General features: G+C 38.6%; 2 protein-coding genes across 5 annotated transcripts in view; one reads left to right on the top strand and one right to left on the bottom strand.

Annotated features, from left to right (window-relative positions):
* The first annotated feature begins 607 nt into the window (after positions 1-607).
* morn2 (MORN repeat containing 2) lies at positions 608-1,927 on the top strand. The gene is made up of 5 exons (XM_015397719.1): positions 608-748; positions 848-999; positions 1,340-1,446; positions 1,513-1,649; positions 1,726-1,927. The coding sequence occupies exons 4-5, from the start codon at positions 1,513-1,515 to the stop codon at positions 1,826-1,828; spliced, it is 240 nt and encodes a 79-aa protein (XP_015253205.1). The 5' UTR covers positions 608-748; positions 848-999; positions 1,340-1,446; the 3' UTR covers positions 1,829-1,927.
* Positions 1,928-2,539: 612 nt separating this feature from the next.
* Positions 2,540-18,122, bottom strand: part of strip2 (striatin interacting protein 2) — a 32,806-nt gene continuing 17,223 nt past the window's right edge. For 3 of the 4 annotated variants that reach the window (XM_015397737.1, XM_015397739.1, XM_015397738.1), the window contains exons 7-22: positions 17,840-17,946; positions 17,624-17,751; positions 17,316-17,504; positions 16,981-17,031; positions 14,278-14,510; positions 13,766-13,831; positions 13,632-13,695; positions 11,832-11,903; positions 11,650-11,724; positions 9,611-9,708; positions 7,983-8,109; positions 7,678-7,778; positions 7,534-7,600; positions 7,332-7,436; positions 6,931-7,135; positions 2,540-6,191 (exon numbers count right to left, since the gene is read on the bottom strand). In XM_015397737.1, the coding sequence (XP_015253223.1) occupies positions 5,941-6,191; positions 6,931-7,135; positions 7,332-7,436; positions 7,534-7,600; positions 7,678-7,778; positions 7,983-8,109; positions 9,611-9,708; positions 11,650-11,724; positions 11,832-11,903; positions 13,632-13,695; positions 13,766-13,831; positions 14,278-14,510; positions 16,981-17,031; positions 17,316-17,504; positions 17,624-17,751; positions 17,840-17,946 (1,939 nt within the window). In that variant the 3' untranslated portion in view covers positions 2,540-5,940. The remainder of the gene's footprint in view (positions 6,192-6,930; positions 7,136-7,331; positions 7,437-7,533; positions 7,601-7,677; positions 7,779-7,982; positions 8,110-9,610; positions 9,709-11,649; positions 11,725-11,831; positions 11,904-13,631; positions 13,696-13,765; positions 13,832-14,277; positions 14,511-16,980; positions 17,032-17,315; positions 17,505-17,623; positions 17,752-17,839; positions 17,947-18,122) is intronic. The other variant, XM_015397740.1, reaches the window with a different exon arrangement.

Genomic DNA, 18,122 nt, shown 5'->3' with positions numbered 1-18,122 from the left:
TCAAAATGACAGCAAATATGCGGACATAAATAATAACAACAAAATATATACTATATTATTCAGTTAAATAGTTTAAATAAATATATTTTAATATCAATCGTAAATGTTTAAAAAAAATAGAGAAAAAGCATAGAGCTCCGGTAAATATAGAATGAATAAAAGTGAAACAAAGATAAAATATTACAATTAAAGATAAAACAGAAATGCATATGCATGATGAATTTTTTTACATCTATATCTTATTTTCATTTTTCAAATAAATATATTATTTTCATTTACTTTGCTGAATTTAATGGTTCACTAGTTCAGTTTTTAACCAGGGGATTTCTTTTAACAAGTAATTTAGTCTTTTTTTATTTTTTATTTTCTTCATTACGGCAGGATTTGTCCTAGATGAAACTATTAGGTTTTAAAACGTAGTTGTTCAGATAATCTAAGCCATATTTCCTTGATTCAGTCCAGTGCGGACCCCGCCCCTTTTCTCAACCTGGAATGGGGCCGCGTTAGCGCCTCACTGTTACCATGGTAACACCTACAAGCGTTTAGCTGCCTGAACTCGTTGTTTGTGTAAAACATTTTTACATTTTGGGCTAAACTACACTTTTTTTTTTTTTTTTTGAAGCGCAGCAAAAATTTATCTTTAACGGTTCATTTATTCTCCTTATCAATTTTTCTTTTGTTTATTGCAAGGGTGAAACAGCGTCCTAAAACCATCTGCCAACAAAGGGAAGCTATTACAGGATGACAGGTCAGGTTTAAACATGAACATGTCGTGGAAAAAAAAACCCAAAGAAACAAATATATATATATATGATTCTGTCTTCTATCTGATAATCTTACCTTCCAGACACCAAAGAGGGAAATCCTTTGCAAACTGATGGTAAATACATACATAACTACACTGATTCACCTAAGTGAATCACAGAGGCATTAAGAATTGTTTGTCTGCAGGAGATGGGATTGATGTTTCCATCATTCTCTCAAATGGGGACAAATATGGTAAGTAGGGATATAAACTCTAAACAGTTATATGTGGGGGCCATATGGATTGAAAGTGTGTAGGAAAAAAACAGACCTCAGATGGGATTTGGCTGAGCTTGCATCATTTCCTGTATAAGTTTGTCTCATGGAGGTCATTCACTGTTAAGGGATCCTTTATTAGTGTCATTAAGCCTATGCAAAAGTCTGCAAATTTCTTGTATTTCTGCTTAAACCACACTTGAATCTCTTTGATCAAAGATAACCAAAGTAAATCCAAAAAAGCATTCAAATGCAAAAAAAAAAAGCTTAAAGTAATCATGAATAGGGATTTTACCTAACATGTTTGTTTACCTCACAGAGGGCCAATGCAGCAGGTCTGAATCTGGAGCGCTTGTATGGGATGGCGTCGGAAAACACACTTCTGCCAGTGGCATCATATACACGGGAGACTGGCAAGAGGACAAAGTATGTTACCCATCTCTTTCCTTTTAATGTCCACTCCTAAAGGCTGCATGTCTTTCCTCTCTCCAGATGCAAGGCAGAGGGACCCTGCAATTTCCCTCTGGGGCTCAGTATGAAGGAGAGTTCAAAGACAACATGTATCACGGCTTGGGAAAATACATCTTCCCAGATGGCTCGGTTTATAAAGGCTGCTTTTGTAATGACAGGTAGTTTCTAGATTTCCCTAAAGCATTTTAGATGCAAGAAAGTCAAGGTTTGAGGATCTGAACTTGTGTTATACAGGCTGGAGGGAGAGGGGACCTTTACTGATGCACAAGGACTGAGTTGGACCGGAGACTTCCACGGTGAAGTGGCGCTTGCCCTCAAACTGCTGCATAACCTCTAGATGGATGGACCTGAGATCATTACACTAAAATCAAACTCATTAAAAAATAATAGTTTTGAGATTACATTTTGCTTTGGGTCAAGATATTTCAAGAAATTATGTCATGTTTATCACAAGCTTTTCAGAAAAGGGTTTGGTTAGGGAACCAAAACATGCTCCTATCCTGCAGCCCATTTCTAAATCTGGCTCTTTAGAACTTGTGCCAAGAGGCAAACAAATACCAAAACAAAACAAAGCAGAACCACCAATTTGGAGCTCTAAGCTGTCAAAAAGCTGAACTGCATGTTACTGTTTTCTAATAATTTTTCAGACTAATCTGTTCTAATTTCGTTGCATAAGTTAATTAACGCAGAACATCTACAGTTAAGCGGGGCAAATGTCTGAAATTAGCATGATAGGTCTGTAGCTTAGAGTCACTTTCTATGCCTCAGCACAGAAAATGTCTGTCTGTGTAAGCTTCATTTAACACATTGCATTATCACATGCGCTCCAGTTTGGCTCTGTTGGTACATTAGCTGTGACGCTACTTCAAAATCTTACACCAGGAATAATAGTGAAAAGTGTCATGAGGTTAATTCTGTATTCCTTCTTATTCTTCCCGACACAGACTGAGAGAAATTATATGACCTTCAGATTGTGTGCACATGGTTTTATATACAAACTATCCTAAAAATACATAACAAATAAAAAAACAAGCAAATCAAGCTTTTAGACACTGTTTATTAGGTAACTCTGATATTGTAATTTCTCCCTCTGTTGTATAATGCCTCTGTGGATCTGTAATTGCACATACCCCTATCCAGATTATACAGATATGGAAGAGTAAATAATAAAAAAAATAATACACACATATATGTATATATATATATAGTGTAACATCCATAGAGTTATACACACATCCTGTAAAATACTGTACCAGATACAAGAAACAGAATTTTTTTTAAATCAATTGTACAGATAAAAAGGATTAAAAAAAATAAAAAACAGTTGTATTGCAAACCCCCAGTAGTGATTCTATGGAAATCCATTCCTGCAACATGAAAAAAAAAAAAAAAAAGCCAAATAGAAAGTCATAATTATGAGTTTCAAAGTCATAATTATGAGATATTCGACGTTCAAATATTTTATCTCATATTTATGACTTTTTAACTCATAATTATGACTTTAAAACTCAAAAATAAGACTTTCTATTTGGAATTTTTTTCATGTGGCGGAAATGTGCTCCCATAAGTCAATGCAAACCCCATCAACATAATCAAATAGGAAATGGCACTCCAATTTGGCACAACATACAAAAACAAAATCTTTTAACTTAGCTGACACAAACAACTTCACAATCGTGCACACCCTTCAGTGCTGAAGTCCTCAAGGTCATCTTTTTTAGAACTGGACTTCGAGAGTGATTATTTATACTACTCGATGCAAAGTGAGCTAGATAACAGCGAGGAAGATGTTAAATGTTTTGCTATATATTATCTCAATAAACCTGAGAATATATACGGTATATATAAACTATCTTTAAACTACATATTTTCTTTTAGAAGAACATAGTGGTGTAACAGGAAAAATATCAAACAATGCAATAATGCTAGAAACATTTCAAAGTTATCTTGAAAGATAATAAACTGTTAACATCTTACCTGCAGTTTCAATCTAATCTACGTCTTTATTAATAAAAAAAAATATGCTTGACATTAAAGATGATAGCTTACCAGAGAAGGAACGATTTAAAGCAGATTTCTCTCACATGAAAACATCTCCAATCTTAAAAACGCTTTTTATTCTTCCTCACATTTACATTGTTACTTTTATGTGCACAACTGTCATTGATATCTACACTAGAATATGGATTTAGGGGCTGGTGACACCAGTTATCTTATGCTAATCATGATGGGAAAATAACATGAAAGCATTTCTGGTTAGATTATTTCAATTTTTTATGAAAATGAACAGCAGTTTAGGTTAATGCCTCTTTATAAATTTTTAGGGTTTGTTTCTGCATGCACATTTCACACAGGAAGATTATTGGTGCTGCAGAGTTGCTAAATTTAATCCTAAAAAAAAAAAAATTGGTCTTTGTGTAAAAGACTCTCAAACAGAAAATGGTTCTCATAAAAACAATTACATTGCTTTTTTATTTTAAATAAGACAGTAAAAAAGTGCATTGTTTTTAGTCTTTGTTTAAATAGGTTTAGCTTCAGCCTATGCAATCATAAAATAAAAAATTCATATTAAATGTATGCCCCTAGCATGTTTTCTACTGCAGGTAAGATACCGATCACATATTATCTTTCAACCTTAGCGTCTGAAAACTGTTGCAGAAAAGAACGGCGGTCATGCACAATTTTTTTACATAGAGGCGAACAGCCGAGCTTCAAAATGAGCTTTCTCCTGAATACAAAGATGCACATGTAGATGCAGAGAGGACGCACACTTCAAATGCCAATTACATCAAAAATGACCCTTTGTGCTTGTCTGTGTGCTAAAAAATGATACTGGATGCTTGGGAAACTTGCAACGCGAAGGAGAGAAAATACAAAAAAAGGTCAACAATTCTTGTTACAATCAAATCCCAGTATCAGTGAGCAGTTATATTTTGTGCTAAGTCTCTAAGATTTGAGAAATGTAGTTTGTTCAGCAGAAGCTTGGAAATATAAATCCTCAAAAAATTCCCTCATTCGATTCAAAAGGAGAAATTTCAATAAATTAAACTTGTTCAGGTGTTTTTATAGATTTAAAGAAGCTGAAGAGACAAATCCTAACAGCAAAAACGTTTTTAAATATTTTTTTTAATAAATTAATTCCAGGCCAGGCATCAGATGAAACAAAAAATAGTCACATTTTTTATTACAGCTTTAACTTTAGCAATTACCTAGCTTAGTTTATTTGGTGTATTTTGGCAGGTACCACATACAAAATTAATAATTATTTAGTTTCAGGCTTATCACCTCTCATTGTTTTGTTTTTTCTTAATTTTTTTTATGCTCCAAAAATAACCCTGAAGCTAACCTTGACATCCTCACTGACACAAAACACATTAACAAGTAATTAAATTGTGTGTTTAAAAATCTTTATGAATTCATAAATCAAAAGAAAAAAAACAGAAAAGGTCAAAAAATGCAAAAAAACAAACAAACCCTGAGTGATAAATAAAGGACTTTACAGGGGTGACTTTTTTTTTTTTTTGGCAAACCGGTTTAGAGCTTTTGGCGACATTTTCGGAAAAAGAAAAAAAAAAGTGGCACAAGAATTTATAAAATGACATTAGAATATTCAAGCTGCCCTGTATCATTATATATTATCATACATATTTATAGGACTACGCCCTTCAAAGTGAGATTTCTTACAGAGACACTTGCAGATCTTTAGTGCTGATATGTATCTCTGATAGAGGAACCTGTTTATAAGTTGAACAGTGCGTAAAAAGAGCAAGATCTCCTTTTAAAGGGTTATACTTTATTATTCAAGTGGTATTGTTTGATATTCATTTAACTCTTTTTTTTGTTTGCTTAATTTTTATAAACACCATCCATGAACAAACTTATATACTTAAAATTGGTAGTTTTTATTTCTTTTGTTGCTCCAAGGTCCCTATTTTATTACATGTAATATTTATGTAATAACTTTCTGTAAGAAAATGATGCATATTAAAAACGTTTCTATTAACTCCCTACGATCTAAAACCCAATAGTTTGTGCACTTCTTTTTGTAGAATAATATTAAAAGGACAGTTTTAAAACAGTTTTTTAAAGGACAGGGTTAAAAACGCATAACAAAAAACTTCAGGAAGGAATCAGAAGAGCACCGAGCTACGAAAGAAGACAGACTGGCCTTATTGGGGGCAGTGTGACTGACTGCTGTCACGCTACAACAATCACAATTATTTTTCAAATGCTACTTTCATCCTTATGTGCTTACATGGTCACAGTAGTCTTAGGCACATGTTAGTGAAACATTTACGTGTGCGGCATTAAATCGACCCAATCCTAACCTTGTTTTTCCTTTTACTGCATAGCCTGGGGTGAGACTTAAAACTGTTCCCTGTTTCATCAGCAAAAGTTAGATCATTTCTGTAACCAAAACCAGACCCTGAATCCGTCTGCGTCCCCCCATTACGGGTTCTGTAGGAGACCCTCCCACTGAATGGGCTGCGAGAACACCTCTCTTTCCAGCCACATCTCGTAGCTGTAGTGGAAGTCGTCCGGCAGCTCCACGCGCTGGCCCAGCACGCTCTGCAGGCAGTTGTCCACCGGCACAAAGTCTCCATTTCTGTTCTTATCATAACGCCGGCTGTTGAACTTCTCAATGCTCTCCCGAAGGGCGCACTCCTCTGCTTGGAAGTCCCAGGGCCGGGCATCGATGTCTAGGATAAAAAGCAGATGAAAACCATTGAATAAGCATTTATTCACATTTTAAATGTGAAATATGTGCCTGCATGTGCCTACATCCATCCATTTTTTTCTCTTTCCATCAATCTGCCTCTCTTATAGTGACAAATCACTTATTCTTCCATGAAGAACCGTGACCCTGAAAAGTCCCTCATCCGTGTTGCTATGGTAACGCCATTCAGACCGTGTGCCAGAGGCTGCTGCAGGATTATGTTTGAAAGCCCACAGGAATACTATAGCCAAAAACATTGTCAAAAAATGCATTTATTACAGTTTCTGTATAGAATAGATGTGTTGCATGTTTAACTAAACGTCTCTTTTTATTCTTTGGCATTTTTTCTGTTAGTTCTCTGAAGTCAGAAGTCAGTCTAGTGTCATGTTTTGACGGTTTATGTTTTTGTATATGTTTTGTATAAGTATCTTTGCAATATGCAACAAAATTTTAACTGTCATATTTAATTACTGCTGCCTTTTTTTAGCTCAATGTTATTTACAAAACAAAGTTGTATTCTTGATGCAAATGCAATGCAGAAATATTCTTTTATAATTCCACAAGGGCAAACACTAGAATCCAGAATATTAAAGTGACTTTCACAAAACAGAGATTGAAAATTTAGATTGATTCTTTAAATAAACGTGTTTTAGTAATCTGATTACCCTTCAGGTCAAACTAACTTCCTCACAAGGAAAAACTAAAGCAGATTTGTTTTTCACCGTTTCCGTAGGCCCAGTCGTCATTGAGCCGGTGGCGGACTTTCTGATAGATAGCTGACATGGTCTTCATGTTGCTCTTCCTCCACTGGCGGCCCAGGTACTTAGTCTGAATCTTCAGCAGCTTGAGAACGTAGAGCTGCATCATGGCCTGCTTGACCTTCAGAGCTCGTTTCAAGATGGGGGCTGACTTAAAAACAACCAACATCTGAAAAGGAGGAAGATATTGTAAAAAAAAATAGAGTTTAGTACATTCTAAATCCATCCATCCATCCATCCATCCATCCATCCATCCATCCATCCATCCATCCATCCATCCATCCATCCATCCATCCATCCATCCATCCATGTAAACAAATGCTGGCGCAACTGAAGTCAGATCCAGGGTTTTCATAAACCCGCACCATGGTCCTGGAGTGTTTCCACTTGGTCAGCTTGTTGAGGATCCTCAGCAGGTTGATGCAGGAGAAAAGGTTCCTCCAGCAGAACTGGTTGTTGTCTCCTGCTTCCTGAAAAAGCACAAAAACGCAGCCGCGTCGCGTCAGAGCGGCGCAGAGATCCTGACCGACCTTCGTCTAGCTCTCGCCTCACAGTGCCGTCACTCACCAGGCTCTCGGCAGTGAGCTCAGGCATCTCATGGACCACACAGTGGGGGAAGTCCAACACACATATACTGCAACACATTGCATGTATAAAACGGAGGACTTTTGAAATAACATTTCTTTAACTAGGATAACAAGCAGTTCCCACCTGTTTTTGGCACTGATATAGGACATGATGTTCTGGTTGAAGAACTTGAGGATCAGCGGGATGCAGTTGGCAAACACCAAATGCTGAGAGACTATTTCGAACTGCAGTTTAAAGAAAATGCAGAGAGTTGTTAAAGCAGAGCATGAAATTCCACTTGGTGGCAGCAGAGGGAGCCAACATCTTAACTCTAAACAGCAGCCAACTGAAGCAGCATGAACCAATGTTCCCTCATAGCAACAGAAGGTATCTGGGAGGGGTGCCTCCCCTCTTGAGTGGAAAGCAGTGAGGATGCAGGAGTGCGGTACCTGGTAGATATGATTCAGTTTAAAATGCTTGAGGAGGAGCAGCAGCAGCGCGGAGATGGCCTTGACGATTATTTCCTTGTGACGGTTCACGTCAATCCCCAGCTTCATGCTCTGTAGGACTGTGATGCTGCAGGATAGTCACACACCAGTCACACACTGAATATCCATGAGACTAATCTAAAGCCTTCATAATCAAGCAGCTATGCTTTCAAATATAAGGAAACATCAGATGTGTTTGTTCGTTTTTAGATTTTGACTATTTTTAAAGAGTGAAAATTATTCTTCTTACTGCAAACTTCCTGACAGAGACATACATAATAAAGATATTTCTCCTTAGACCAAAGACGCAAACAAGAAAAAACCCCAAAGGTTTTAAGACAGCTACAACTTTTTTTGTCTGGACAATTAGACAGAGAGTGAAGAAAAAACTGAAATATTACATGAAATAAAAGACACCTGATAAATTCAGTCAAACTTAATGACTCATGTTTTAATAGCTGCAAACACTGATTAACGAGGTTTCTACTCATCCAAACCAGTAACAAAACTGAATGTTTCCAGGTTTAGTATAGAGGCAGGAAATAAAATTATGGAGAAATGTTTGTATTTATTATAAAATAATAACAGTAGTTGAATTTTATTGATCTCACATTGTAGAAAATTACCTCTGCATTTAACCCTTCCCCTTGGGGAGCAGTGGGCTGCCATCGTGCGGCGCCCAGGGAGCAGTGTGGGGTTAAGGGTCTTTGCTCAGAGACCCAGCGTGACAGTCTGTGGGAGTGGGGCTCGAAAATCAGAACCTCTGGATTCCAACCTCTATCCACTAGGCCGCTACTCCCCAATATTTATCCTCTAACTCAGTGTTTCCCATCTTTTTTCTTGTGTACCCCTTTGGGCATTTTGTCTCACCATGAGTCCTCCTCTCACTCCAAAGTATTAAAAAATATTAAATTAATTAATTATTAATTATTTTACTTTGAGCCTTTCATTCTCAGGCACTGTATGCTTTCCATCTCAAAATAAAGAAAACCAATATAGATATGTTGCGTGGAAGTTGATAAAGTCATGTTATAAAACTGTATCTATAAAACTGGAGTTCCTCTGAGTAACTCACATTTAAACTTGATGAATTGGGAACAAAAATTATAGTCAGACTGATTTAATTAGTTGTATTTGTTTTCATCCAAACACAAAACACCTGAGCTGCTTTTATGAGCTCTGATAGCTCAGTGTGAAAATGTTAATATTTTCATGTAACCCTTGCAATGCCTTTGCATCCCAAGTACCACCAGTTGGGAATCACTGGTCTAGATCATGGCCTAAATGTTTTATTTTCTTGCCTCTTCTTCCTCTCTTTTATTTAATGTCTTTTCCTTCCTCGTTTCCTTAGATTTTGTATCCTTTTCTAGTTTCCTCATTGTTTCCTCCTTCTTTGTGGTTTTCTTACTCCCTACCTTAAGCTCTTCATTTTTTCCATAATATGTTTAATTCTCGTGTTCTTTCTTCCTTCGCTTGTAGTGTTTTATTTATTTATGGTGTTAAAATGAACAAAAATGAGAAAAAAAAAAAGGAAAAATAAGCTAGGAGGAAAATGTATAACATCTGCAGATAGAAAAGTCTTCTCTTACGGCATCTCCTCGGGCAGCACGTCAGCCAGGATGTTGATGGAGTCAGTTTTGGCTTTGGAGGTGGGAGCCGCTGCCAGGAGGAGCTTAAGGAGGGCGATCTGACAAAAATAAGAAAACAAGCACATTTTCATTGCTTTAATTTTCACTGGTTATAACTTAGATTACAATCTAAACAAGCACAGCAGCAAATGAGAAAAATTGCAGTTTTAAAGCAAACAGACGACTCAGAGCTGATATGAAGCGGCTTTCAGAATCACCGCCTATGCAACTAAACATTAGTTCAGTCTTTAAAATATATGTTTAGGTTTTTAAAACTTTATATTTTTGCCTCACTTCCTCTTCCTGTGAGAGAATGCCTATTTCAGGTGTGCGAGAGGGTGCACCAGCGCATTTATCCTCGTGCACGCTCTGTTTACAAGTTTCTTTTTGCATCGCTCATACAGACGATGGTGCCACTGATTTATATTTTTTTTTCTGTGATTTTCTCATTATGTGCAGCAACAAATACTACAAATGTAGGTTAGAAGCTGCGATTTAAAGCTACAGTGTGTAACTTTTAGCGACATCTAGCGGTCAGACTGCAGACTGCAGCAACATGAACATCTCCCCCCCACCGCTTCTCCCCCCCAACAGTACGGCGAGCGTTACGGGACAAAATGTCTTCCACGACGTCCGCATCACCTACCTTCTCAAGTGATGAGGTTTGTTTACATAGATAATTTTACAGATAGTATTTCATTAGTCTGTGTAGGGTATAGATTTCATGTAGACTTAAGATAATAAACATACCCGTTATTTTTTCTACATCGTTGTGACGTTTTGGCGATCTCGCAATCACTAGTTTGTTGGCTCTGCGATGCCGGAGCGCAAAGATGTCTGCCTCCATGGCTGCGAGACCCGCTCCTATGTAATTATAAATAACAAATTCTACCGCAACGCAAATATTAAGGTTAAGAGGCTGAGCTCGTAGATGATGATAAATAACATAGTTATGTATAATATATTACATTTCTGACTGTATATCCCTGTAATTATTACACACTGTAGCTTTAAAGAAGCTCCTTGCATCATCTGAACAATGACTGACAGCTGCTGCATTTAGTCCAGGGTTTCTGAATCCTGATCCACAGAGCCAACTGTCCTTCATGGTTTAGATGTGCCTCTACTCAAGAACACCTGGTCCGAATTACTGCATTTCCTGCCCAGTCCTCAAATGCTGCAAAAGCCTGTTAATTACCTTTTCATTCAGGTCAGGTGTGTGGAGGCAGAGAAACGCCTAAAACAAGTAGGACACTGGGCCCTAAGGACCAGGGTTAAGTAACCCTGCTTTAATCAACACATGTTCCCTACTTTCTCAGGGCTATAATGATTTTCTCTGCATGTTTTTCATTTTTTTATGCAAAAATAAAGCGGTCCTGAAATTTTTATTTTTATTTTCTGGGATAGTGTAACCCTGTTTAATTAAATAGTAGTTTAGATTTTATTTTTGATAAATTCAAGTATCATTTCTTTTAGCATCAAACCTATTTTGTAGCAAATTGAAGGCGGTCAATGTGCAACAATATAGTGTTATAAAACATTTTTTTTGTTATAAAGAAGAAGCATCATCACATCTACATAATCATATTTCAACTCACTTTTAAAACCACACACATCAAAATTGTGCAGATAAGTTTTAAATGTTTTCAGATACCTAGAGCTCTTAGTTATTATTTAATTAATAACAAAAACCTTATTTTTCATAAATAACACTTTAGTTGCATTTAAAATTCAAATAAGAAAATTCTTCGACACTTTCAATCATAAAAAGTAACTACAGGATAACGAGTTACTTTCACTGAGTTACTAACTCAGTTCCTTTGTTGGAGAACTAACTAGTAACCATAACTAGCTGCTTTTTTTAAAAGAACGTTCCCAACGCTGCAGGCCATGTAAGCCTAAAAGCTCACATCGCCACCTATTGGTGATATTGCAGCTTTTCCACAGCCTGAACCAGCTGAGGCTGAAATAGTCCAGCAATATTCATCAGGGCCACTCACCACATACTGCGAAAGATTAGGAAGCATTCCCACGTATAAAATCTCCGCTGGTGTCTCCTCCACCTCCTCCTCACCCTGTCGACACAATAAGCACTATTTTAACTTCCTAACAGCACCGAGTTTAACTTAGTTTTCATTTAAGACACAGCAAAGATGAGTGAGAAGAAGCTGCTCCAGCTCACCAGGCTGAGCGGACACTGCAGGAGCTCCTCCTCCCTCTTGATCTGGATCTCAGATATGGAGACATACTTGTGCTGCACGACAGAAGGAAAAACAGGCAGAGATTCAATCAGCTGTTGCTAACAGCTCCATGAGCTCTTTGGGAGGAATGGATTTTATTGATTAACACAAGGGAGTAACAAAAGAGAGTAACTAATATCAGCAGCGCTGTGAGTCACTCATGTGTGTCAGGCTGTTCCATTTTATGTTCATTTTAGGAAAGGATAACCTGTGGATTAAAACAAAAAGCATTTTTAAAGGTATAGTGGAGGATGTACTTTTTCCAGGTGGATCATCTAAATAAGTGGTCCTCCTAATTGTCAATCATTCTGGTGACATGTTTATATAAGGTCATCCTCATCCCTTTCAGGCGTATATCTGTGGTGAGCTACGGTTTCAGGCAGCCATTAAAGCTCACCCCCCTCAAAGTGGTTCTTTCAAAATGGCCGAGGTTTGTAAGAGAAAAAGTGTCTACAAAAGAAAAAGAAAAGAAAAGCCTCAGAAGAAGCAGATATATCCCAATATGCTTTGCGCGGAGAGCTCTCCTCGCAAAGCATTGTGGGATTTGCTGTCACAGCGACCTGCTTTTCGCCATAGGCTGTCGCTACCCGACAGCGGCGACTAATAACAAAGATGGCGCAGGCACAGCGCAGTGGAGGAGGAGTTACGTGACCAACGGGGAGCAAAAAGCAGTGATCATCCGCCTGAACGGTAAGTTAACTGAGTTCACAATAAAGTCCACTATATAGTCCCCGCTCTATATGGTGATCAGGGGATTTAGCAGGTACAGGGTTGGGTATGTGCATTTTTTTTAAAAGTGGAGAGGGCAGGTATTTTAAAAAAATCGCAAAAATCCTCCAATATACCTTTAAATAATGATTTTATTCACCAAATTAAAAAAAGATTTTAAAACCAACTTGACCCTGTGTGAAAAAAAAAAAAAGATTCTACTCAATCATGACTTCATCAAGATACATTAAATCTCTGTAGAATCAATCATCCTAATTAACAGAATCTAACAGGCAGCATGAAGTAGGACGCCGTAAAAAAAAGAAACACAAAGTTGCTGATGTCTATCAGCCTAGAAAGGGTAATTAAGCTATTATCCAAAATTATTCCTGTTTTAGGATCTGGAGCAGGACGTTCCACCTACCAATGGTTCAAAAATATGACCTTGACCTAGTCAAAGGGTGCACTTAAAGATGCTGTAACAGGATCCTAAACCGCCAGTTCACATTTGAACACCCCCCAATTCAAAATAATTCTGCTACTGATCTACCAGACAGATGCAAATGGGTCTTTTCATCTTCTGCTAGTTATTAAGTGTAAGGCTCTGGATTTATTTAGCTTTTTCTTGGTCCCCTACACTCCAAAAATGACTGAAAAAAATGAGGGAAAAAAAATCTTAAAATAAGTGTATTTACCCTTATTTGAGAAGGTAAATAAGATGATCTGCCAATGGAATTTGTATGTTTACCATTAAAATAACATAGAGACTGAAGTTGGTTTTTTTTCTCTTATTTTTTAAATGTAAATTGTCTTAATTCCATTGGCAAATTGTCTCACTCGCTCAGTTCAAGAAAGAATGCACTTATTTTAAGAAAAATTGATTCTATTAGATTTCAATTTTTTTTTTGCAGAGTAATGAGTAAAATTACCCAAAAAAGTATTTAAATGTGGAAAAAAAAAAGCCACAACATAAATAATCTGGGGGTGAGATGGTAAGAAACAGAGAAATCAAAGTGTAACGTTTGCTGACTCACCTGTTTGAGGGTCTTAACACTCTCATGGATGGGTCTGGGTAACCCTACCAGGGTCTTTGTGTCACTAAAGGAGAATAAATTGTTAAATGTGACCTACAATGAAAAAGATCTACCTTCCTGAGAGACACACCTACCTTCCCAAAGTAAAACCAATGAACTTGTTCCTACTGGTCTCCAGGAAGTGCTCAATGTCCTTCTCCCTGTAAACACAAAGACACATCTCCTAAAACGCTTCACCATGAGGCGCCGTTTGAATCTGCACACGTCAGGTTCTTAAAGAGAAACCCAGAGGCTAGGTGTTCTGATAGAGCATGAAAAATGCAGTGCTGTGCTGAGATACAGCCTGCAGAGACACCCAGGCTGCTCTTTGAGATACACAGATGGAGAGCATATTGCTGTGTAAGTGTGAAGAGAGGAACCTTTTTTTTTCAGATCTTATTTTAACCTCTAAAATGCTGGCAAATAATAAAGGAAGGTAATTTAGTCCTGACACAAGGGAAATTGACATGTTTTCATTCCCAGTTTAATTTAAAAAGGACTAATACTACTACTGGTCAGTGATCTAAAACCTCTTTTAGGCTTTTATTTTCCTGAAATCCAATTAAAAGTCAAACCACAAAAATAAGTAAAAGAAAGATCCACTAACCTAACTTTTGGGGCCCAGGGGAGGCCTTTGGGGAAGTTGACCCTCTCTGTGGGGGGTCTCAGAGGAGGCGGGGGCGGCGGAGGCTGGATGATGACGTCTCGGTCCAGCGGGTCCACCTCCCCCTCGATGCCGCTGTCCGTGTCCTCCGGGTCCTCCTCTTCATCCCGGGCGTCATCGTTTTTAAAGGGGTCCCGCTCATTGTAGGTGTCCAGGCTGTCCTGCTTGACCAGGGGCTGGAGATGTGGGGGGGGAGCAGAGGACAGGGGGTCAGCGCTCATAGATATATTAATGGGAAACGAGGAAAGTCTCTCCCAATTTAACGAAGCTGTAACCTGCTATTATGATAATTATTGTCTGCTAATATTCAATCATTTAAACTAAGTTCTACTAATATTTCATTTTTTCACACAGCTGATTTAATTTAAAAAAAGGGCCAATTTAGATTAAGGAATGGAGCGTGTATTTACCAAGTGACAACAAGGACATTTTGAATCATTTCTTTCTTTAACAGGTGCAAAGAAAACAACAGCAGGATGAAGGAGCGACTCTCAAACTCCCACGAACATCTGAGAGGAGGACAGACTCAATAACAACAGCACCTGTTTGGAGGAGTTATTTATTTTTCCAGATTTGCATAAAATGTCAAAATAATCAAATATCCCAGTCGCTGATTAGAGGGAGTAGTTGGTGACTGTTGAGACAAGAGTCAAGCTGATATTTATTCCTTTAATTAAACTTGAAAAAGTGCGTTTGAAGAGCAGAACAGAATTGCTAGCAGTTCTAGAATCCAATCATTTTTATAAAACTGCCCACATCCTGATGCTGCCATCGCCGTGCTTTACCAAAATCTGCACCAGTCTGTAGACTGGGAGCTCTCAGAAACCAGATGTAGTTAAAACAATGAAAAGGGGTCCAGGTCTCTACATAAACAAACAGCCTTGAAACTGTTCTTATTTTTTTTTTTCACTGCACTGTCAAAATCCTCGAGGATAGCTCACCCTCATCATGATGCTGCCTTCATCATGCTTGACTGATTGCATTTTGACTCACATAGTATTTATGGCCAGAAAATTTTAAAACAAAAATGTATTTTATTACAGAATCAAACCCAGTTTTTCTGAAGCTCAGAGCAGAAAAACAATCCCCCATCATGATACTGACACTGCCGTGCTTGAATGTAATCCGCAACAATAAACAGTATATGTGCTTCTTAAAGGAGCTTCCTGTTTTTCAGGGAGATGCTAGAATTTAATAATGCCTCTTCTATTGGATTTAACATAAGCTAAGAATTTCCTCATTATTATACATCCTCCACCGTGCTTGGCTGACATCAGCATTAATATAGAGCTTGTTTTCCTGTTTCGCATTGGATTTATTCTCCTCATATAGGTGTAAATGAAATTCAGACAGAGCTAAACTAAGAACTGCTAGCGCTAAGCTATCAAGCAGAGCTAACTGTACTTTTAGTGGACGTCATGTTCTCCATTCAGCTGTAATGTTTTGGAAAGTAATTGCATCCAGTTCTTTTTCCTTGTAAAATGTCCCCACATCAAGATGCTGCCACCACTGTGCTTTAATATATGTAAGAATGTTACTTTTTCTCAAACCTTTATGATTATAAAGTAATGGAGGCTTACAAAAGTAAGCTGAAGTTACTCAAATGAAAGGTTTAATTGACTATTCTGGTAGAGTTACTGGTTTTGATCATTTTTTTCCTCAAATCAATCATAATTCTTGATTCTTATATTTTAAAAATACCATCTTTGGATACGGAAAGCTGGTAAAGAAGCTCAATTCGTTCAAAAGAAAAAAGAAAAAGAAGACATTTCCACAGCAACCAAATGTTGATTTTATTTAAACTTACCACACACGTGCACGTCAGAAGAAACAGGCACAAAACTCAAGCAACACTGAGTTCCCGTCTACAAACAATCCCATTCCAAGTGTGAACCACGCAAACTTACAGTGTCTGAATGGCAACATGGCAAGCATCAGGCATGAAGTAAGCTCTCTGGCTGCTAGCTGAACTACTGCAGCTGATGTATGGTGAGCCAGGGGCGCTGCTAAGTGACTAGTACATGGACTGTGCGTGGTGGGAAGGAGGGAAGGGGATGAGAAGAGAGGAGCAGGTGGAGCCATTCTGTATGGAGAAGCCATTCTCTGCTAAGTGAAAAGGTAAAGCTAAAGCTTTTCTACCGGGTTAGGAGGGCCACCGCTTTCAATTACATCCGGTTGAGAGCTGAGTCTACTTCTGGAGAAGTGAAAACTAAAAATGTAGCCAGATTCCCTTCTCAATGAATGCATTTTAAAGAAAGTGGCCCCTTGAATAAACTCTACAGAGCATGGTGTTTGGTTTTAAATCTAAAAACTAGTTGAAATGAGATGAAAACTAAAGGACAGATGCTCCTAAAGTGGAGGTGAACCGTCTGTATGGGGGAGTGGAAAATGACCACTCAGGAGCCAATGGTTACAGCCAACAGGTCAGCCCTATCCCACCAACCCTACTACCCACAGCGGAGAGGGAGAAGAAATAAGGCAAAAAAAAAAAAAGAAGAGGAAATGATAAGAGAGGGTAGGATACTAACAAAAAGAAGGAAGAATAGAGCTGTGGGAGTGCAGGGAAGTGGGTGAGCAGTGCAAAAAGGCTAGCTCGGTGCAGAGAGGAAATGCAGGAGGAAAGAAAGGGAATTTGTGGGTAAAGACCTGCTTCTTGGGAAAGGGACTGTCTCCTTCCAAGCTATCAACAAAGGCACTCTGTGGGGACAGAAGGAAGAGGGGCAATGAGAAACCAGAGGGTAGTTAGAGCTCAAATGAAAAAAATAAAATGAAAAAAAAACATAGCAGAAGCTGGGAATCCCTCAGCGGCGCAGGCACCAAGATCATCTGTGGTCACTGACTCACAGCAGGGAACTGATGATGTTGGCATCTAAGCAGTTATAGAAAAGCCGACACTGCAAAGAGACCTTCCATGCTAATGAAGGGTTAACTATTAGTAGAACGGCTGAGCTTTTTGTTGGGAGGGTGTTCAGTGGCTGTACCCTGCGGCTGCGCCGGCCTCTCTTCTGCTGCTGCTGCTGCTCGATGAGCTCCATCGCCGATGCCGGGGGAGACGCCGCCCTCATGGCTCTCACCACCTTGATGCTGTCCTCCGGGAGCGGCGGTAAGCTGAGGCGCTCCCGGGCTCGCACCTTCATCTGCTGGAGCTCCTCGAACCCGCCCAATGTAAACTACAGAGAGGGAGCACAGAACACAGTGAATCTGGGGTAAATTCACTGCATCCCCACAGCATGATGCTGCCACCATCGTGTTGCAAGACATAAAATGTAATGCGGTTCGCTCTACCCACCAGAACTGTTTTCCACAGCAGCAGCAGCACTTTCTTCATGGGGAAGTGAGGCGCGTTCATGCTGCAGAACTTGGTCACCATGGTGAAGAGGAGCAGAGCGAAGGGCTCTCCGTTGTAAAGAGGCGAACCTGAGGGTGGCAGGAACATCTGCGAGTATTAAGCGCTGTGCTATAGAGGTGTTACACAAAAACAAAAGCGCCCCATGTGAACACACACCCAGCTCAGTCTTGAAGGCCTCTCTGGCTGCCCTCCACTCTGGCCGGTCATCTTCTGTTTGGACGCGAATCGTCTCCACGATCAGATACATGATGCTCAGAAGCACTCTGAGGGTTTTAACACAACATGTATTATTAAGACACTTCTATCACCCTCGTTATGTCAAACAAATAAAACTTTAATATAAAGAATTACCCCTTTTATAATTAATATTTAAAAAACACTTAACACTTTTAAGACCTTACAGAAACTATATGATGAAAAGACGGATGGCTCTGAATTC

Source organism: Cyprinodon variegatus, unplaced genomic scaffold (assembly GCF_000732505.1).
Source record: "Cyprinodon variegatus isolate N-32 unplaced genomic scaffold, C_variegatus-1.0 Scaffold883, whole genome shotgun sequence".
Classification (NCBI taxonomy): Eukaryota; Metazoa; Chordata; class Actinopteri; order Cyprinodontiformes; family Cyprinodontidae; genus Cyprinodon; species Cyprinodon variegatus.
This window is presented reverse-complemented; position numbering and strand designations above follow the sequence as displayed.